Here is a 23,341-nt window from a genome sequence, read left to right as displayed (position 1 = left end):
ATAAAAAAAAAAACTTAAATAATAGTAGATACATTTTAACATAAGTCAGAAGTGTGAGCTAGTATCTGCATTATTTTCCATATGAATGGAAAATTTATAATTTTATGTGTGTCATGGGAACAAAAGTCCTAAACCGTCGCTTGCTAGATACATTCAAATTATTTGAAATTACTTGAACACGGAATGTTCAAGTGTTCGTTAGTTTTATTATTCTTTAATTAATTATAAAAACAATTAAAGATTTTAATAAGTTGCTAATTATGTTGCTCTTATAGATTACTAGATGCGGCCAACGACCGCGCTTTATTAAAAAAATAGTAGTCTTGTGTTCTTCTAGACTATGTCCTACATCTGTGTCAAATTTCATCAAGATCCATTGAGCTGTTTTGAATATACCTTCTAAAAATATCCATTCATCCATCTAAACATTCGCATTTATAGGTTTAATAATAATAAAGTATCATTATTAATCATTATTTCGTTCATTCATAATGTAGCCAAGGATGACTAAATTAGTGTAAGATATAATAATGAATGTACGTACTAAGTAGATTTATGCCCTTAAATAACGTAAGCCATTAAACCAAAAATAAAAAAAAATCTTTATAGGATTTTTACAAAATAATCATACAAAATAATATATAATTGAATTTATCAGGATTGAAGCATTGATGGATGATGATGGATGATAGATGGAGAGACAGAAAGAAAGAGAGATGTGCAACACATTTTGCCACTGTATATTGAATTAGGAACCCTTGATCCCTGTAAATGAATTGAATCGTCAATGACACGAGAATTAAGTAACAACGTACTAGATCAAAACTATCGGCCATTTAAATCTCTTGTTTTCTTACCTCTTACTAATATTATAAATGCAAACGTTTAGATGGATGCATGAATGTTTGTTTGAAGGTATCTCCGGTACAACTGAACGGATTTCGATAAAATTTGGGTTACATATAGAATATAATCTGTAAGAACGCATATTCTGCTAATTATGTTTTTTTTTAATTCCATGCGGACAGTATCGCGAGCGATAGCTAGTTTTCTAATAAGTACTAGCGGACCCGACAGACGTTGTCCTGTCTACACATCTTTAATTTGAATTAATTAATATGAAGTTAATATTTGATGAAAATTGTGAATCTAAACCATTCCCAGATCCCCTTGAACACACACAAAAAATTTCATGAAAATCGGTCCAGTCGTTTGAGAGAAGTTCAGTGACATACACACTCACAGAAGAATTATATATATAAAGATATTAACAAAAATACAACAAAACATATTATAAAACTCAAATAACAATCCGTTTAAAATGCTAAATATAAAAGTGTACTTATTATGGTATCTACAATAGAACTTACAAATATACAAACTTTCAAATACGTGTATTTGCTTATACAAACAAGAAAGTTAGCGAACAATATAAAAGTAATGGGATAGAATGAAACGGTTGCCTTTACTGCGTACAAGCGTGAAAGAGACAGAGTTATTCAAATTGAGGGTACATATTTCTACATAGGTAACAAATAGCTCGTTGAGATAATGTGGATATTCCAATATGAATGTTCTACATTTTAACGAATATTGATTTTATTACAGCTTAAATTATTTCAAGTGACATAGTTATTCTATTATACTAAATTAAAATTACGTCGATTACAGAATGAATATTATAAACAAGATTCAAGTGTAGATACAAGGATTTTTGTAATTAAAACTTTTGGTGTAATTAACCGCGATATTTCCTTCTTTAAAATAAAAAAAAAATAAGAAGTACTAGTAAGTATCGCCTTGATGTATTTAGTTATAAATAATTATTAGAATTGTAGATTGTATATGTGTATATTTAATTTCTGTAAAATAATTTATTTATGTGATTAATTCTTAATATAGTAAACATAGCGATACTAATTTTAGACATGACAGGAACACAAATTATGGTATTTCCATGTTATGATTATTAAACAAAAAGTAGAAAAGTGGAAGAGAGTTGCAGGAGCAACTTCAAGAACAGGTATTTACACTGTTTGAATATGTAGGTTGTACAGGTAGTTTAAGACGATTTTCTGTTAATTTTGTTTATATTATTTAAAGAAACTTCGCAATGATTGCTTGAATTTTACATGATTCATTCACAGTTTATTTTTATATATAACAAGTTTATAAATATAAAAGTAAAACCTGGTCGTTAACACAATTATTTTTAATAATATACAGTCGATTTCAACTGATTTTAAAGCATATTTAAATATTAATTTATGTTAAATAGGTTTTTATCACTTCATTTATAAAAATTAAAATGTTAAATAAATTTAACACGTTTTTTAAGTAAAAAGACACCAACGCACAATGTATTAATGTCATTTACTTAATTAATTAATTGATTTGTTTCAATAAAAATTTAAAACGAAACATACCACGCCATCTAACGTATCCCTCCCGTAACACTATGGATACAATTTATTCAAAGCTATGTCGTGATACGAAATTCTTAAAAGTTCCTAAAGGCTCCGCTTGATGGCGCTACATGTGTTAAGTTTTAGTCTTCGCTAGAAATTCAATAAAAATATATTTTTTGTTTTAACTTAATTAACTTTTATAGTTTAGAAGGTAGTTACTTTCTATCATTATTATAAAAGTTAGGGGTTTGTATGGGACAATTTTCAGTAAGACAATTTTTGAGAAACATTAGTGACCGGTCTATAGCAATTATGATATGTGATAAATGTTTGTCTACACTTATATAACCAGGAAAATCTCAATATTGTTATGATTTAACTTTTAATAATGCTTATATATTTATTTATTTAAGCACAACCACAACATATATATAACACACATACAACTTATCAATTAAATTTAATTTAGGTAGTAGGTTAAGGTTTTGGAAATTATTATAAAATAGATTTTTTTTTATCTGTGTAATTATTATATTAAATATGTATACTAAGATCATGCTTATCTAATTTAAAAATAATTTATCTACGAGTATATACCCGAGTTATGTTTGTAAAGTAAGAACTTTATCGGAAACTAGCCTTTTAGAATAAATGGGATAATTTTTCTGATGTATCAAACTTTTTAATAGATTTCAAGAAAATTTATAAAAGTTAAAAATTTTGTTAGTATAATCCAAGAATCTTAATCTTAAGATTGCTTTTTTGCTACTTGCCCTACAGAAGCGAACTAACTGCGACAGGGTACCGAAACAGTGGTACTACAGCTGTTACTGAGTCAAATCTTCCAAATTTTTTGTCCAGATGCTTGCCTTTGACCACTGCTGTTTTTATTGCGAGTTTAGAAATTCGAGTTTGGGGCGTCAGGGCGACTAGATAAAGTGCATTCGCTTCCAGGCGATTCTACAAAGACTTTCAAGAATGTACGGAACTGACTTGTCTTGGTGACTTATCGAAACTAATTGTCAGTCTAAACGTGTCTATACTTTTTTGAAGTTCCTTGTGGAATCGATTCGGAGCGAATGAACTTCATGTAGGGGGCAGATAATCGTAGTATGACTTAATTTACAAGTATTACGACTAATCGATGCCGCTATCCGTTTAATAAAGATGACATAAACTGAATAAATGTATTACCTATGTATTCCTTACCAGAAATGATAAAAAAGACAGGTCGTGACCCTCGAAATGAGGATAACGCATACAGAGATAGAGAATTTCTTATATGTGTCTTTTCGATTTTAAGCAACAGTCGAAATGGTCGAAACGTTTATTACTGTTTATAGGCCTCAATATATAAGGTGAAATTCCTAAAAAAAACCCTTGTAAAGAAGTCAAATAGTTTTTAAGCCTTAGGTATTTAGTATAATACTGTAGGTTTCAATTGCCAAAACATATGGACCAAAAACAAGTAGTCACCCTTATCATCCTTTTAATATAATACAGAGATAAGACTTATTATTACAGATGTATCGGCAGTTAAAGGGTTATATATTCCATTTTTATCAAATATTTTGACTTTCATAAACATATGAGTATTTACGGTTATAAAGCTTGATGGTGAAATAAAAAGAAGTAGTTTGTATTGTTAGGATTTTATTTAAATTTACTCTCGTAGTTGTACAGTTTGCTAGAACTTAGCTACGCGTGTCCGGTGCAGCCGGAGCAGCTAGTGCAACCGGAGCAGCTAGTGCAACCGGAGCAGCTAGTGCAGCCGGAGCAGCTAGTGCAGCCGGAGCAGCTAGTGCAGCCGGAGCAGCTAGTGCAGCCGGTGCATGCAAGAGATGACAAAATTATAAAATAAGAATTAGGTAAATGTTGAACTCTATACAATGCGGTCAACTTTTCTGAATAGTAGAAATCATTACCAGTATGAAAGTACCAATAATAATTAACGCTATTGCTATAAATTTAAATAAATAAGACAAAATATAACTAAAACCTGAGAACACACAAAGAGATAGGTACGAATTAATGTAACCGCTCGCTTACATCTACTATTATAACGATTACAACAGCCTGTGACTTCCGTACCCATCTCGATCTGTTTGGCTTTCATATTTTATAAAATCTACCAGCACTTTATTATCAAAAGTTATAAAATATACTACAATTTACTTTTTTATCGTTTTAGACGTGTATTTTTTTACAAAACGAATAAAAATGATGGCCACTTTTACTAAATGAGTGCTAGTACAAATTTTACACTTCAACGAGTTACAGAAAACAAGACAAATATGTGTCGCTTTCTGTAAGATGCGAAGTAGGAAAAGCACCGGCCAAGGCCGACAGGGGCGCGCGTCGACTGGCACTTTTCTGGGTACATTAGAGGGCCTCCGTTTTATTTCTAAATTAAAATAGTCACTGGTCTCAAAACATGGCTTAAGTACTATACACCTAAAATATATAAATTATTACAAATTAAGTAAGGCATTTACAATATCAGGGATTCTTATAGAACTTTGCATTTACACGATACTAGACCTCTTGCAGTTGTAACATCGTGTCGACACAAAGAATTGACTAAACTTATATGGGTAAAATTTAAGTTTGTAAATGGTCAAGATTTCGGCGATCTGCAGTGACCGATACAGTTTGATATCTATTGCTACTACAGCGTCGTTTTAATCTATCGGTCACTATATTTATATAAATGTTAAATTCATTAAATTTAGAATCTATTTATCATAAAGGTGTTTACAATCTAGCACTACCGTTTGGCACTGACTTTTTCAATACTCTCAACTAATTATTACAATTGTTTTTTTAATCAGAAAAATGTAAAAATAAATGGTAAGAATTACCAAAACATTTTAATGAATAGTAATCACAGTCACGGTTGATTCGCAATTCATCGATATCGAGTCGAACGTGCCACGCTTTATGAAAAGTAAATTAAATAATAATAATTAAATCAATTACTACATATGACACGAAATCTTAATCTACTCCGTCGCGAAATTTGAGCATTATTCTTGTGCATAGGAGAATAGACGTAAATGATCACATAGGCTGTTGAGCCGGTGATGTGACGATCATCGAATAGGGGGCGGGGACATTTCACCTCCGGCGCTTAGCCGACACGGCAGCCGCGATCATCTGTCGCAGCATCGGCTCCGGGGTGCACGCCTTCGGATCGCATTTCATCTGACCGTCTCCGCCGCATCTGTAAATATTTATTGATTATTTAGTTTTCGAAAATCAACAATACAATCTTGTGGGTTATATTAAGATTGAAAATGCAACTGTCATCATCATCATCAGCTATTGGTCCCTACTGAGCGGCTCGGAACCTACGCTAAGTCAGGGGTAACTAGGCCACAGTAAACCACGCTGACCCAATGCGGGTTAGTTGACTTCACATATACATACATATCTTTGAATTTCTTCGCAGATATGTGCAGGTTGCATTACGATGTTTCCTTCACTGTATGAACGTCGGATAAATGTCCATAAGAGCATTATTATGAAGGGATGATGATGATATGTGTCTATTAAATCAATGAGAAAATCGTAAAACTTACGTGCAATGTAAACATGGTCCTGAAGATGCGCGTACCACTTCTCCCACTTTATATGTATGTCCCTTTATTTGACATCCCCGTCTTTGCGCAGCACCTTTGTAAGCGTGGGGCAGGAAGTGAGGCGGCAATGTTGTTGTTGTTGTCGTCGTTGTCGTGGTGATATTAAGAGTAGTTGCCATTGAAACTGGACACTCGTAGCGCGGGCAACAGAACCCTTGAATGGGTTCCTCGTGGCAACCGTGGATAGGAGGTGGACAGCTTTGTTGCAAGCAAATAATATCGCTTCTAAAGCAGAAACAGAAATCACAAGGATCGTCTCTGGGTATTTGTTGGGCAGAAACGTATACTTTGCCTCCATATCGGCATGTGCCAGGTCCAAATGCTTGATCTTCTTCTCCGTAATCTGGCTCTTGTCCATATCCACTGCTTCCGGTTGGTGGGAAATGACTATCTTCATCTGTTGGAGATATTTCATCTGTTGGTAACATATCAGTAAGTCCAGGCTTCTGCAATTCTGGAGCAGACGTTGACGGTAAGGATTCAATTGGCTTTTCTTCCGGTTGATTAAATTTATGACTTTGAGTGGGTGAAAGAGTCGTTATATCTTCTATAGTTTTACTAGTTGTACCTTGTGTTACTGCAGGGATAAATTCTTCCTCAGGTGCCGTTGTCTCCTGTAAGGACGGTATCGCATCAGTTGGTTTAACGGGAACACTCTCCTTTTCCTTTTCTATGGTTGTTTCATGGTCCTCTTGTTTAGGCGTTTCTGTTTCTTCATAACCTGTTGTAATCACCACTGGAATAGATGTTGTTATATCCTTATCATGGGATACGGTAATGAGTTTTGAAACGTCGGCCTCGTTTTCAGTAGGCGTCGAAGATAAGGTTGTAAGTTTGTCATCATGAGTTGGGAGTTCCGTAGATATTTCATGTATTATTTCAGATGTTCCTAAATCAATCTGAGAAACAGCAGATGTTGAAGTTTCTACAGTTTCCTTTTTCGTTGATTCTTCATATTCTTGTTTTTCGGTGGTTATTTTTATTGATTCATCGATAATTTGTTCTTCTGTGGTTATTTCCGGCATTTCTTCCGTTTCTTGTTTTTCCGTTGTCAATTCGTCATGAAGTTTACCAGGATACAGGATTTCAGGTTTTATTGTTGAAGTTGTATCTTCGTGATAAACTTCAGGTGCTGTTTCTTCTATGCCTTTATGCGTATGTTCCTCTAATTCCACTAGGTATGGTGTAGATTCTGAATGTTCATCCATTTGCTCAGATGTTTCTTCTGTATGTTGTGATTGAGTTGAGCTTTCACTGGTTGGTTTAGATTCCAATATACTAGATTCTGTAGCAACTGGCGAAGCTGCTTCAATTTCAGACTTTGTGCCTATTTCAAGTTTCTCCGTAGTATAATAATCTGGTTTTGTCTCACTAATAACTTCATGGTGAATGTCTTGTGTATATTCATCACGCGATGTCATAACCGTTACAGGTAGCTCTGTTTGCACGGTCTCCTTGTTAACAGTTTGTGCGATTAATGTTGGAGTAGCAATATCTTCCGATTCCGTAGTATATTTGTATATTTCGGGTGCTGTAGTAGCACCGGATTGAGTTTCAGTGAGGTGTTCGTTGATTTCAGTATCTTGCATTGTTCGTTCTGTACTCAAAGTAGTGGGTAAAACGGTTTGTGTTTCAACATGTTGAGTTATCAAGCTTTCCGCGACTGTTGTGAGATGCTCATGTTTTTCATGAGTAAACATTTGTTCATCTTCAATGTTCGTTGTTTGTTTTTCTGGAGAATGGGTTATGATATCTGATAGTTCTGTAACGGTTATATCATTTTCAGATGGTTGACTCGGAGATTTGTGTACTTCTGTAAATATTTGTTCGGGTATTTCTGTGTATTGTTCGGGGGTATAGGCGATGGTCTTATCTTCTCCATCTATGTTTATCTTAACAGTATCTACTTCTCTTTCTGATGTGGTTTCTTGTGATTCAGTTTTTATGCTAGTTTCATCGACAGTGCTTGATTCTATTGTCTCTGTAGTCTTCTCATGAATTGTCTTTAGAGTTGTGCCTTCTAATTTTTCTTCTTCGCTAGAAATTGTTGAGAAAATGTGAGGTTCATCGGTAGTTGGTTTTTCACTGTCTGTTTCTTGTGAAATGTGGGTAGGTACAGTGTCTACACTAGGCGTAGTACCTGATGTTTTACCGTCCTGAGAAGTTGAAGATTCTGTGCCTTCTGTAACATCGACTTTATCAAAATCTTCGGCGGATTTTGAGGTCGTTAGTAGTTCCGGCAATTCTGTTACAATAGTACTTTCAAGCGGCTTAGATTCAGTTTCAGGGGATTTCTCATGGCTTACTGTGGTACCTAATTCAGTTTCTATGCTTTTATCTGAATATGAAGAAGTTTCTACTTCCGATGGTACAGAAGTTGCCGTTTCTTTATGTTCAGGAATAACTGTTGCAGTTTCTGAAGTAGATTTTTCAGGTTTTACAGTTGTTATATCTTGTTGACTGTCAACAACATTATCACTTTCTTTTGTACTGTCTGTAACAAACTCAGGCATTTCTGTGGCAGCTTGTTTTATTGTTGTTTGTTCAGCGAGAGTAGTTTTTCCTGAATTATCCAAGACATGAGATTCTGGGAGCAGCTCCGTAACATGTTCAAGTATCAAAGGCTTATCGGTTGTATAATCTAATTCTTTCTCAGCATCATCTACCTTTATAGGCTCTTCAGGTATTTTCTCTTCAAAGATATGAGATCCCGTTTCTTTTTCTGTAACATGTTCCAGTATCATCGGCGTATCGGTTACAATATCTACATCCTTTTCGACATCATCAACATTTATGAAGGGCTTTTCAGTTGCTTTCTCTTCAAAGACATTAGATTCGGGTAGTTTCTCCGTATCATGATCCTGCATTAAAGGCTTATCGGATGCAAAAACTATTTCTTTTTCAGCATTCTCTGTATAACCCAAAGGTTCTGCAGTTGTTTTCTCATCTGTAGTTTCAGTAATTTTTACATTTTGTTCCACACTAGTTGATTCAGTAGTAATAATTACTGATTCCGTAATCACTTCAGGTAAAATCGTCTGTTCTTGAGCCTTATCACTTGACATTTCATCATCATGAACGGCTGAGACGTCCGTTGGTTCAGAGGGATATGTTGATGACTCCGTTGAAATATGTTCTGGGTAATATATTTTGTCCGCACTATCTGTAGTTTTTTCTGTATATTGCATGTCTGGTGAGGAAGTTTCGCGTAGTAAAGGTTCTTGTGGTGTAGTTGCAAGTTTTTCAGGTGTTTGTTCATGAATGTCATATGTTTCAGTTACTTTGACGGGGGATTCAGTTACTTCAGTTATATCAGAGTCTTCAATATTTACGGTATTTTCATCTAAATCAATATTTGTTTCAGGTGCTTTAAATGTTGTCTTTTCGATATCCGTGGGAATGTATTCTGTTACGTGTAGATCTGGTGATGCTGTTGTTCTTGAAATATCGTCGATAGTTTGAGTTAATTCTGGGATTTCTGTCTCTAATTTACCCGATGTCACTACATCAGGCATTGCAGTAGATTCATCTTTATCTTTAGCAGTTACATTTTCATTTATTGTTTCAGTGTATTCCTCGGCCATGGTTTTTTCCGGCTCTTCGGTGCTCTTTATCAGATCGGACGTTGAAAGTTTTTCAGTGACTGCTTCTAGTTCAGTTACAATTGACTTCGATGTTAACTTTTCTGGAATTTCCGTCGGTTTTGTCTCTTCGATAATCGTTATTTCGGAGTCTTTATGTGTTATAGCATCGGTATCAAGTTGTTCAGATGTAACTGCTTCTGGTGTAATGGTTGTCTGTTCTTTAAACTCTCCTTCTGAAATCTGGTCTATTTTTGTAGTTTTATTTTCTTCATAGATATCAGTAACATGCGAAGGAACTGTGACCTTTTCTTCTTCTATCTCTGGCAATTCATTATCTTTTGTAGTTAAATCTGTGATTGTTTCACTTAAACCAGATGATTTAGTTGTAGCTTCTTCTTCTAAAGAAACCGTTACTTCAGTATCATGATCTGCAACACGTCTTGTAGGTAAAGATTCTTGTACAATATTTTCTGTTACTTGTGACGACGGTGACTCTGTAGCAATGTGCTCTTCTAGTAAGGTTGTATGTAGAATATTTTCAGATGTATCAGGTAATGCTGTTGTAATCGATGATGGTACGTCTTGTTTTTCAGTCGCAATTTCGTGTGCTATTTTTGTTGGTGTAGATATGTGTTGTTCATAACGGTCGTCTTGTTCCTTACTTATGTCACCTGAACCTTCAGCATCTTCACTTGTTTCTTTTTCACTTGGGTAATGACTAGTAGTTGTCAACTCAATTTCATGCTGTTCTGGAATCGTCTTTTCAGTGACAAGGGACAATGTATCTGTAGAATCTGATTGTGCATCATGTGTTTCTGTTAAAGTGACCGAATAAGTCTCAGTATTAGCCTCGGTAGTGTCTTTAATGGTCTCGGTGCTAGAAATATGTTCTACTGTAGGAGATACTTCGTCTACTGTTTCTTCTTTGTGATGTTCAGCTTCTTCCTTGAAAGTTTGTTCTGTAGCGTCTATTCTTACTGTTGTGATTTCGTGTAATATATTTGTAGTTAACATCTTTTCCTTGTCATCAACAAGATTTTCATCTTCTGATATTCCATCTCCTCTTTCTGGTTCTGTTGTAACGGACTCAGTTACTACTTTAACAGTTTCAGTTTCATGCTGCGCTGGTGTCTTAGTTTCCATATCTTGTTCAAATGATTTATCAGTTGTTTTTTCAGTGGTTCTTGTTTCCAACTGTTTTTCATCACTACTGGTTACAGCTGCTTCTGTTATCACAGTTGTGAATAAATCTGCGTCCTGTGACATAGTTTGTAAACCATCATGTTCATAAACATCAGGACCTTCTGTTGCCCTTCCATTCAGAGATTCCATTAGATCAGGTTTAGATGGTTGAGTTATTTCATTGATAACCACATTTTCAGTAACTGGTAATTCCGTTGATGTTTCTTCTCTCACGGTTTCTTTGATACTCAAAATAGGATTTTCGGTTGTGTACATTATTTCAGGTGTTTTTTCTTCATATTTATCTGAATCAGGAGAAACACTGCTAATGTCATATTGATCAGCTGGCGTTTTATCATAAACCTGTGTACTTTCATCTTCTATAGAGTGTCCAGGACTTTGTTCAGTAGATTGTACATCTTTTTCGGCGTCTTTAACACTTTCAGTAACAAATTCGTGACCAGCTTCAGTTACTGAGATATCGGAAACTGTTGTAGTCCTTTCATCTTTAGTGATGATAGCTGGGGATTCGTCAAGCAAGTTAGTTATTGCTTTTTCTGTTGAATCAATAGCAATTTCTGTAGTTTTTTCTTCAGCACTTTGTGATTGCGGTGAACTTGTGGGATATTCTTTCATTATCTCTGGAGTTGTAACATCCTCGTTTTGAGATTGCGGCGAACTGGTGGAATATTCCTTTATTATCTCTGGAGTTGTACCATCGTCGCTTTGAGATTGTGGCGAACTAGTGGAATATTCCCTTATTACCTCTGGAATTGTAACATCCTCGTTTTGAGATTGCGGCGAACTTGTGGAATATTCCTTTATTATCTCTGGAGTTGTACCATCCTCATTTTGAGATTGCGGCAAACTAGTGGAATACTCCCTTATTATTTCTGGAGTTGTACCATCGTCACCCTTGCTGAGCTTAGAAGTTTCGGTTGTGTAATCCTTATCTTCTGCTGTTGGAATTTTTTCAGGATATTGTTGATCTTTTTCTTCCTTATTGATTATAGATTCGGTGGTATAAATCTCTTTTGTGGCCAAGTCTCCACCAAGTGCAGGTGTTGTTTCATAGTGCACATCAATATGTCCTGTTGACTTATCTTGGTCATACGCCTTTTCCGTTTGATCACTAGGGCTAGTAGACTCCAGAGATATTGTTGTAAGTGTTTCCTCTTTTTCGGATAGAGTAATTCCATGAGATTCTTCTACACTAGAGGTTTGAGGCATCTTGGTGAAATCTTTGCTTAGGTCTGAAACAGTTTGTTGTAATTCAGGTTCTTCTTCTGATATTGTAGGTTCCGGCACTTTAAGGTCATGAGAAGAAGTGGTCAAATGTTCTTTTTCTGTTTCAGCTATGGTTGTGCTGTCTAAGTCACCATCAAATGAATCATCGGGTGATCCTGTAACTTTAGTGTTTTCAGTTGTATAAGTCTCCCGTTCTCTGGTCATACCCGATTCAGATACTTCTTCAATGTGTTGAACGGACTCGGTTGTCAGTTCTTCTGTTTCAACGTCAATCTTTTTACTTGTACTATCATAATTAGAAGTCGATTCTTCTACTAAAGTAGTTAATTGCTCCTCTGTTCTAGTTGTTTGAGATTCGGAAGAAATCGTGGTTGGTGCATGGCTTGTTTTGGTAACTTCTTCAGAAATTACTGGTATTTCGGTTGTCAAGTCTGATGTTATTAAATCAGTTTGAGTGTCCGTTTCACATTGTGTACCAACGCATGCAGAGGGCAGTTTTACAGTATCCTGAGGAATTTCTTTACGCCTGCAAGAGTCGTTATGGCATTCTTTTTCAATGTTATCATCTTGATCATCAGGTGATGAGATATGAGTGTCTGGTTCCGGAGTTATAAAATCTTTGCAATTTTCACCTTCACAGGGTGTGACAGCAGTTACTTGGCTTGGATATTCGTGTACTATAGGGACTGTATTGATACAACCTTCCTTTCCACATTCAGGTAGCACAGGTTGTTTTTCAGATTGAATAGGACTTAGAGTGTGTTTATCTTCATCTGTTAAACATTCGTCTCCAATACATTCATTGTTCTTAACTGGTTTTGGACTTTCTGTGCCAGACATTTGACTGTGGGATTCTGGTAATGTACCTTCATTTGAGTGATCACAAATATAAGTAGGACAACAAGATTCAGCTGAGTCGTATATTGGTTCACAGTTATTCATGTTTGCATATTCGGGCGGTGGACTGCAAATGATGGGATCACATTTGATAATACTACTAACACATCTACAACCGGTGTGACATTTATTTGTACTAGGTACATCTGTAGTATTTTTATATGTAATGCCGTTAAGAAGACAGTCTCCTTCCCCAGGAATTCTTCCGGGAGAATGTATAGGCAATATTTCTTCAGCAATTTCATTTTCTGTTGGGTTAGTTGTCTCGAGGGTATCCGTTCTCATCGTAGTAGTAGAACTATATGTTTCTACTTTCTCTTTCATTTCCTTATCTGTGTCAGCCGTCATAACAATTTCTGTTGTGATTCCTGAAGTTTGAAGTTCCTTATCCTCTTCTTCGACAGGAATAACAGGTGAACCTGTGGTGGGTACCGCATCTTCTTTATGTTCTTTCTGTTCATAATATTCACCTTCAGTTATCAATCCATCATAAGTCTGTTGAGTAGTAACTTCAGGTACAGCCGAAATATCGTCTTCTTTTCTAAATGAAGACTCAGTGGTCCTGTCGGTTTTTTCTTCTACTGGAATGAGACTTTCACCGAGAGTAGAAGAAATAAAATCACTCAAAGTGGTTAGCAAAGGTTTCTCGGTAACTTTGTTATCATCAGAATCGACATGTGTTGTTTCTGTAACCTCGTCTTGGGAGACGGTTTTACTGTCTTCTTCAGTATCTAATTTTGTAGATTCTGTGACAATGTCATACTCAGTTTCATGTGAATGAGTTATTTCAGCATTCGACGTGTCAGATTTTGTTACCATAGTATCAATACCGATTTCAGTTGCACTCGTAGGTTCGGGCTCAAATTGCTTGACAGTTGTTAAGAACATTTCATCTTCAAAGTCTGGTGTTGGCTTTTCAGGAGTTACAGTTTCAGATTGACCAATAGACAGTGTAGATTGATCTTCTCCACTGCCTTCAATTTCAGTATCAAATATTGGTAAGTCGGTATAAGGTTCATCGGGCTCGTTTCTGTAACCGCTGCCTTCAATGCCTTTTCTTGGAGGTGTTATAGATGTTGTTTTTTGTATTTCTTCAGTTGTAAGCTCTGGTGTTTGTTCAGTAGGCAACTCATCGCCTTCACAAATGTAGGTATCTGGACAACATTGTCCTTGACGTGGTGGAAGTGAAGTACAATTTTTGCCTTCATTTTCCATCGGAGTTCCACATTCTTGTACAACGCACACTATATCACCTTTCATACAATAACAATGTTCGCAAGCTTTTTCAGTTTTAATTAAGGCTCCGTCAGCGAATATTTGATCATCATGCACACAGTCCTGTGATACTTGGGTAACTGGTGACAACGTCGTCGTAGTCAGTAAAAATCCTGGAGTTGGTCGTACAGTTGTGGTCATATCATCCAAAAGTTTAATGTCATCTTCTGGGTGATCTGTAATCGAAAGATTTTGGGTTAGACTATAGATATTTTCTTACACTTTCTTTACCTAAAATTCAAATGTATTTCATCCTACTTACCACATGAGTATCTGACAGGGCAGCAAACTTCTTTATGATAAATAGGAATACATCCATCAACATGTAAGGTACACTCTTGCATGACACAAGTAGTCATATTTCGAATGCAATAACAATGTTCGCAAGGTTTATTAGGTGTCGGTGGTACTTTCGAGCCTTCGGGGAAATATCTGCCATTAATGCTGCAACCATATTTGTCTTGATGACCTACTCCAGTAGCTCCGTACTCAGCTGGCGAAGATGTAGAGGTAGACGTCAGCAAGTCAACCGGAACTGAAAAAAAATAATTTAAACTTTATTTTCAAGAATTTTTTGAATAAAGAGGTACTATGGGCTCCCTATAAATTCGCATTTACTTATGTCCCAAGAAGAAGGGTATTAGAAATTAATACTTTTCAATAATGTTATGAATTCAATGTAGTAGCGTTATTAGTTAAAAGAAAAATTAGAAAGAAATTTAAAACACTATGAATTCATAATTCATATGTTTTATGTTACTCACCATCAGGGCAAGTGACGATAGGACAGCACTGGTCGGCACGTTTCTCAACAGTACAGTCTTGTCCGATAGGCTTCGTGAATGGACATACCCTGAGGTAACACATCAGCATTCGATTGTGGCAAGTGCAGTTGAGACAAGGTTCGTTCGTCATTATTCGGTCACCCTCACCATAGTGCTGAAAATTATAGTAACAGCCTTCTGGCGCAGCTGAAATAGTAAACAATATCAACATTAATGATGATAAAAAGAAATATTGGTACACAAAGCCAGTTTCTTCTAATCTACTATATAAAGTTTATTTAGAAATATATAAATTTTCATACCTTCATATAAATCTAGTGCTGTCTGATTGCTAGCCGTCGGTGCTGGAAATTAAAAAAAAGAAAATAAATCAATTGAAAACAATAGAAGTTTCACAGTTTGATTTTATGAATTATCAATTAATATTTAAATTAATGTATATAATTGAAATTTTCTGTTAATTATAGCGACTGCTGCTATGACTGTGTTGAATCAAGTTACACGTGTATTGATGCAGTCATTGAAAAACTTTCTGTTTTGTTTGTGCAGTGTTTTTGTAAGTTCGCAATTTTTCAGCAAAAATTTTTTTGTCAGCTTTTATTACAAAGAAATAAATATTAAATATTTAAGTAGTGAAATTATTTTAATTAAGCGTTAAATAGACCTATAATATTCTAACATGTATATTGTTCCAAGAAGTCTTTATTGTTGTTTTTTATGTCAGCTTAAAGCTCGTTACAGCCGGCCAGGATGTCTGACACGAATCAGCGAGACTTGTGATCGGTCAATACGCTAAAGTCGTTTTACATATCCGTTTCAGCGCGTATAATTAGCCGAGCGGCGGGCGACAAAGCTGTAATTAAACTAACGGACAGCGTCGTTAACGACGAAGCAAAGCTTTATCGTCGAGTCGATACTTTGCTTCGAGTCATAACACCGCGGTTAATTTCTTCAAGTTACCGATCGAGGAATAAAGCAGATTCGATAGTACCGTTAGTTTTTATATCTATTGTTATGGATGAGATAGTGATTTACAAGAATGTATAAAAGATGATTTACGCAAGTAAATTAGCATAAATAGCTGTAATACTGTGGGTTTTTTGGGGCGCAATTTTTGTGATAACTTCATTGTATATTGTAGTCGTTTCGGGTAACTTTCTTGTGCGCACTCGTTGCAGTGCGAGATTTTAAAGCGTTATAATAATTCTTTTGAATGTAAATATTTTGAGTCTGAATTTTGGTAACTCAACGGCAGCAGTCGGTTAGGATGAAAGGTTAGCGTGCGGGGCGAGGTTGCAGATCGCGTCGTGCCGTTATCGTCGCCGCCGCGTCGCCTGTGCCAGCTCGTCCACCTAACGGTCGCCAGGAATGCCGTCAGCCGTCAGCATCCAGTTTTTATCCGACGTGACTTTTAATTATAATATTATTCAATTTTTTGACAATGACCTCAATCATAGAATTATAAAATTCAACGCAACAGTAAACTAAAATCGATTCCGTTTAATCAAATAACTTAGTTTGTAACTTAGTTGTTGCTCATTCAGCAGTCGTGTAATATTTATTAAATCTATTGTAGTTTTCAACGCCGAATTTTTGTAAAGGATTTTAACAGATTCTATCTATTCTAAAAATAACTGCACGAACAAAAACTATTTAATGCGAATTCGTGCGCCTAGAGACATGGGTCGAGGCGATCGAAATGAGGAGGCAGCGTGAATTTAAAATTTGTATTGCATTAATATGGATCGTGGTTTCAATGAATGAATGTGGCCGTGGCCACCATGCGCGATGAAGTTCACACGGTACACCTAAACATCGGCCGCATTTGAATATACTTCCTATGTATGCCATTAGTTCTATGCGATTTCTGCGAACTAACCGTGCCACGTATACTAAATCTTCGCGAACCGAAATAGCATTATCTAATAACATGCACCGCGAGAGAATGCGCGCCGACCTTTACTGTTAGTTGGAGGGAGATCGCGCGAAACTGGCCTGACTGGCCGCACTACCTAGCGCGAAAACGGTTATGCTCGATTTCGGCTGAGCAAATATTTATGCATTAAACGCACATAAAAAGTCATAATTAATTTAAAAGAAATGCTACTAACTCATTTCACAAGTAACATATGTCACGACGATGCAGGATACAAACGCATCCTTTGTTCAATTACCCGGAAAAAAATAATTAGATGCAACTTGCGTTTGTGCATAATTAATCGCTAAAAGATCAACGCCCTCTAAAAACCTGTTCGATAATCGACCAAAGGCTGCACTCGAATGTGAAATAAATCATGAAATACATTCGATGCAGCTACACTGTGATTTAACGAGTTACAAGAATATCGTAAGAGAGCAATTCTGTTTATAATTATTATCTTTAAATTCCTTAATAAATTCAAATTACATTCTCTTCGTTGGATTAGTCAATCACGTTTCCAAACAGTACACTGTTCGCCTTCTAATTTGCAATTATTTTAAGATCGTCGCACGCGATTTAAATACATTACTGATAACTTGTTATGCTTGCTTCACACTCCCGGACTAGAGTTAACGAAATGCATTTATAATTACTACAAATTGTGAATTAATTATAACAATTGTTAATAAAGAAAAGAGTATTGACGTCATTGTCTCTACAAAATGTTTAATACAATGTTTCGAATACATTTATAATCATTTTTGAATATAGCCTTGACATTCATAATTTTTTAGACTGAAAGTTTTTTGATGATTTAACATGAGATCTGACAGCTACTAAATATAACCGTTTTTAACGCAAAAAAAATCAATTCATCATCGTACGATTTGTTATTATGTATATGTAAAAATATCTTTAATTGCATAAGTACATTATGTATCTACTTTTAAGTTGTCGGACGAATTGTAATTGATTCTGTATACAGTATTGTTTAAAATTATGATATTGAAAGTTGTTTTATTTTAAATATTATAAATCCTTAGTTTTGGTATTGCGACTAATCTACAGAGAGTTACATGGACAGAGAGATACTTATTGGAAATTTAGTTTTACAAATGTATTCTAAGGATCTTCTTAAGTAACCAATTAAGAAATCCAAGTGTGGTGTGAAGTGATCATTGGTGTTGTCATTGTATTGTGTGGTATTTGGTGATAGTGGAAATGGATATGGTACTGACCTGCGTGTGAGCACGCGACGCATGCGGCCAGCGCGAGCAGCGCCGCCGCGCGCCTCCCCTCCATCGCCTGCCTCTACCTCGACCTCTGTAACATAAACAACAATTAAAGCTTCTCTGTCGACAAACACTAAACAATATAAAAACTTTTTAGTCCACTTCCATAACAAATTATACATCTGAAAATACGAAAACAATATGGCTTACATTTCAATATTTCATTTAATTTAATAATAAAGTACTCTATTCAAAGCTAATTAAATCAAACTAAGTAATCAAGACGTAATATACACCCAATACTATTTTAGAACAAAAACTTCCTTCTCAATCTCGAGAAAGCGAATATTAAAAAACTTGGTCTGAATGAAGCACTTTAATACATCCGGCCGCGAAGTAAGCTTATTAAGGCTAAATTGAACTTCGCAACAGAAAACATTTTGTTTTCATTCGAAGTTCAAAAGCGAAAAGTTTTTGCAATCTTAATTGGAGGGGTGGAATGAAATGAAGTGAAGGTACTCGTAACAAAATAACTAAAGAAGCTCTCTGGCGGTGCAATAGAGGTAGAAATGTATCGCGGGAGTCGGGAGTCGGGAGGGAAGCGAGGGATAGCGGGAATATGTGTCGCGGCAGTAGCATCGGGGACGCGCACTCCTCGGAGCGGAGAGGGAACTGGGGCGGGCGCGAGAGCGGGGGAGCACCCTAGCACATCTCGCGCGCTCTACACTCCGCAAGCGATGTTTTAACAACTCCGGATATATATCCTGATGCTTAATATCACACTCCAACTCTTGTCTTTCGCTACTTATTGGATGTTATACGTTGTTACATATTGCCACTTATTAAAGGCTTTTATGATACTTATAAGTGGAATACCTAAAGTATAGAAACACGTTGCGAGATAGTTTTTCATTTAATACTGCTCTAATGAGGATGTCTGTGACGTCACTATGATTTAAATATAATTGTAAATATATCTTTAAAATAAATGCGTTAAATTGCGAATAGCAGATTTTATAAAATTTATATTGTTATGCATTATAATTTATCGTTAATTACTGCCTGATGAAAATAAATGTTTGGAATGTTAATTACTACGAATATATTACATGACTATTTACTATTCTTTGTTAAATATAGCTGTATTTTTATTAGGCGTAAAAATGTTACTTTGTTATATTTTTGTAGTTGTTGTGAAGTTGTAATATTATGATTATCTGTATCAACTGCGACTACGTCAGTTAGTTGAATTTGCCAATATTAGCGAGCAATCGATGTCGAGTAAATTGCTCAAATCAAAGGTATTGTTGTGCCTGTCGGTATATATGTAGAAGGTTCCCTCCGTCTAGACGCTCTCGCAAGTCACCTCGGTAGGCGGGAGGGTGAGGGCGCACACAATTCTCTAACGTCTATTTATTTGCTTTATCCTAAATATGCGTTCGACACGTGAAGATTTGTTTGTGCTCTGAGAGATATCTTTCTCATCTCTCACATCTTCGATTAAATCCTGTGACATTTAAAGAATGTATTATTTTTCTTACGTATTGTGTACTAAGATATCATTTAAATGACGCTGAGCTCTTTGTTACCTCAGTTTGTATATATTTAAATATTTCCCTTAAACAAAATGACGTTAAGTCTACTTTATTCTCTCGCTCCGCGGAAACTCGGAATAATATTATGGTTGGGTGCGTGAACGAATCATAATATCCGATCCGAGTGGGGGACTCCGTTTTTCTGAGTGTACCTACACAATGGGAGCCTATTTCTCAGGTGTAATTTGGCGTACCATTCGTTCCAGTGGTATGCGTCGAACGTAACTGTTAATCTGATTAAAATAAACCGAAATTTGAAAGAAAGAGGAGCACGGCATCGATGACCGACGTTCTCACTCGCTACACGTGTAACTGTACTCGGACGATGTCGATTCAAGATTGTTGTGTACGATTTTTTGAAGATGTAACGGAAAGTATTTAATCGAGAAAGGTTCGGTGTAGATGTTCTTTCGCAATTATTTCGAAGCATTCGGAATATAAAGATTGTTATCGCAGCATCTTTTAATAACAGCACTCGTAAAGCGAAGAGTTTAAATAAAATAAGAGCGATGGGAATTAGGAAGGTATTCGCTCGCCGCCGCTCTTGCCTCTTGCCCAACACATCATTTCGGACCACTGCAACCGCAGCGAGCATTGACACCGATTTCTTGAACATGCTTTAATGCACACACTGCTTCCCTTTATGATATCGATTCTATCATACATTAGTTGACAAACTACTACATAAATACGACACTGAATTATATAACTCTATTTTAATCTATGTCGAATTGACTACAGGATAGAATGTTTTTTACATTTACATAAGCTAATGATTAAAAATGTACTTCCTAATTACCTAAACTATTTTAATTAATATCGCAATGTATGAAACTGGCTATATAAGGTCAATAAATAGATAAATAAATTATAATAAATAATGATATATTAATTGAAGTTATAAGTTACATCAACTTAAAAAAAGAATTGTAAGGCCTTTCCGTTTCCTAAGTTTCCTCCTTTTAAAAATAAAAATGTGGAATAATTTACGGTTTTAATAATTATCTTTAACCATGTGTCATTAATTACTATTAAGGCTATACAATACTATTAAGGCTTAAAAAGAATACTGTGTATTACAATTGTAATTTAAACCAGTTTTGGTAAGATGCAAGACGAAATGGCAGAGGGTCAGGACGGCCACGGCGCGGTTCGGCGCAGCGATTTCGCCGTCTGCCTCACGCTACTGCCGCCGCCGATGCTGCACGCGATTACAGCCATTCAGACGTTCTGTATTTTTGATCGCAAAAGATAGACTACATTTTGAACTGTCAACCCTACTTCCAACCACTGGCTTGAATGAACACGGGCTTGAAATGTTAAATAAAGGGTGTTGTATTTAGTAAAAACGACTTCCCTAAGGATAAACTCTTCCATAAAAGTTTTTATTAATTATCATTTGCCAATTATAATATATATTAAAAAAAACAAAAGAAATTGTCCTGGCAGTATCTCTGTGAGTAAAGCGAAAAGAACGAAGCCATAGTTACTTTTAAAGACATTTAAATTAAACGTTAAATAAAAAGGATAACAATGAAACAAAAAAAAATCGTAAGAGACATGAGAGTCGTGTATAATTCAGTGTTATGATTGATTAGGGAGTTGTTGCATTGTAAAGCGGCGGACGTGTGGACGTGTGGACGTGCGGCGACGTGACGCGACGCGCAGACATCCCGCGCCCGCACCGCGCCCGCGCCGCACCGCGATCGCACAATGCGCGCACGTACGCGTCTCGCGATTATCGAGCCTCGTAAATTACAAGTGATTAGCATACGAGTCGTGGACACGGCGCTGCTCGCCATTACATTCGGATACGAACACCCTCACTCGTTATTAGGCGATAATTGTCGTGCAAGTGTAGCGGTCGATTAACGGCAACCGATGCCTGGCCGCATACTAAACTCCACTATTTAACATAGTTCAGACGCATGTCGAGCGATCATTGTTATCGTTAAATCGCGATAACTTGACGCATTTAAAAGTCGTGTAATTTTTAATTAAATTACTTCATTCTCAATAACAGTTTACTTCACGCTAAATAATTCTACGTAAGGAATTTTTGAAGAAGGCAACCGCGTCCGTTATGGAAATAAGTAGGAAGAGCACAAATATTAGCTTCTTTATACAACCTCTCGCAAGTTCGTTGACTCGCGAAATTTTGTGTCAGATGATGTTAATAAAAACTATCTAGACCACTACACCACATAACAGTGCCTGGGTTTTTTTTAAAGCACTCTGCATACTTTATCGTAATAAAAACATCTACTGGTTTAAGTAGCGGTTTGAATATACTTTCTGTGACACTAAAATATTATTTTATTATGTTGGTAACTTTAAAAAAATTATTTAATATTCATGAATTTAATTATATGCATGTTAAATTTACATAGGAACAGTTCTGATCAAAAGTAATATCAATATTTGGAATTAAAGATGAAATTGTAATAAATGTAATAAAATTCTATTTACTGAATAAATCTTTGTCCTTCACCTATCATACAATATGTAGCAACTACACTTTGCTATTGTTTTAAAGTAAATATAACATGAATACGTAAATTAGAACATGTGTGCACAGAATAATGCGTGCAATCGATCGATGCTTTTAATATATTTTTTGGTCGTTCGCATTACCATTTATCTGCGTGTTAAGCATAATGTCTCACGGCCTTCTTAAAGCTGACCTTAATATGGCCTCTGGTCACTGGTCTCGCAGCGGACCGGGGAACGCACGTCGACGCAACGTAGTTCGAATAATTTAGCTAAATCCGCGCTAGACGTCCCATCACCGTTACACAGGCTTGATATTCTACCAGAATACACCAACGAATTATCTCATTTCCATGTCGTTCTGTTTTCGATTTATCTATATCGCCCAGATTCTTTTATTACACGCGAACATGCTAATGCCCGCAAAGCGATTCGCATCACGAAAGAATCGCGCTGTGATTGACAATCTGCATCGAAACTACAAATAGCTATTTAGTGCTTAAGTCGAATTTAAATTTCAACGTTATCGTGCGAAACAATTCGTTGAAAAATATTTTCAATGTAAATCATGATATATTCGTCGTTCGCGGCGTGGGCGTGCACCGGGCAACGAGCGACTTGGTACGATGACTTCTCGGAGACCGACGGAGCTCGAAGCTCATAAATGCACTATTCTTTTGTCTGTGTGGACGCAGGGAAGCCAGCCACCGTTAGTGTGAGTGTTGTTGCTAGGCACACGTTGGATTCGCGATTGTTGTAGGCGGGCGGCGGGCGGCGGGCGGCGGCGGCGGGCGCGACGCTCACACGATGAGCGTTGCCCCTTGCGCCTCACGCTCCATGCCTGGAAGCGGCGCGCGAGCCTCACCAGCCCCGGGCTGCTTGTACTGTGACCTTATAGCAAGTCTTACGTCCACACAAACAATACACCCTTATCATATATGTATTTCACAAAATCAGGTATAGATGAATAACTTTGATTTACTTATTATCAAAAACCATAACTTCAGTATGTCATTAATATAATTAATTACTAAAATTGTAACGGAAATGGTTTTTGTAGCCTTACGAATCATGTAGTGGCCT

At 36.2% G+C, this 23,341-nt stretch overlaps 1 protein-coding gene across 1 annotated transcript in view; it reads right to left on the bottom strand.

Annotated features, from left to right (window-relative positions):
* Positions 1 to 4,101: 4,101 nt before the first annotated feature.
* The window catches only part of LOC106128339 (mucin-17), a 32,560-nt gene continuing 13,320 nt past the window's right edge, over positions 4,102 to 23,341 (bottom strand). Inside the window, exons 2-7 of the mRNA XM_013326665.1 lie at positions 18,180 to 18,264; positions 15,323 to 15,364; positions 15,000 to 15,206; positions 14,498 to 14,770; positions 5,990 to 14,411; positions 4,102 to 5,631 (exon numbers count right to left, since the gene is read on the bottom strand). Of these exons, the coding sequence (XP_013182119.1) occupies positions 5,526 to 5,631; positions 5,990 to 14,411; positions 14,498 to 14,770; positions 15,000 to 15,206; positions 15,323 to 15,364; positions 18,180 to 18,243 (9,114 nt within the window). The 5' untranslated portion in view covers positions 18,244 to 18,264 and the 3' untranslated portion in view covers positions 4,102 to 5,525. The remainder of the gene's footprint in view (positions 5,632 to 5,989; positions 14,412 to 14,497; positions 14,771 to 14,999; positions 15,207 to 15,322; positions 15,365 to 18,179; positions 18,265 to 23,341) is intronic.

The sequence above is a fragment of the Papilio xuthus genome, unplaced genomic scaffold, assembly GCF_000836235.2.
Source record: "Papilio xuthus unplaced genomic scaffold, Pxut_1.1 DF828780.1, whole genome shotgun sequence".
Taxonomy (NCBI): Eukaryota; Metazoa; Arthropoda; class Insecta; order Lepidoptera; family Papilionidae; genus Papilio; species Papilio xuthus.
Note: the sequence above shows the minus strand (reverse complement) of the source record. Positions and strands in the feature narration are given on the sequence as shown.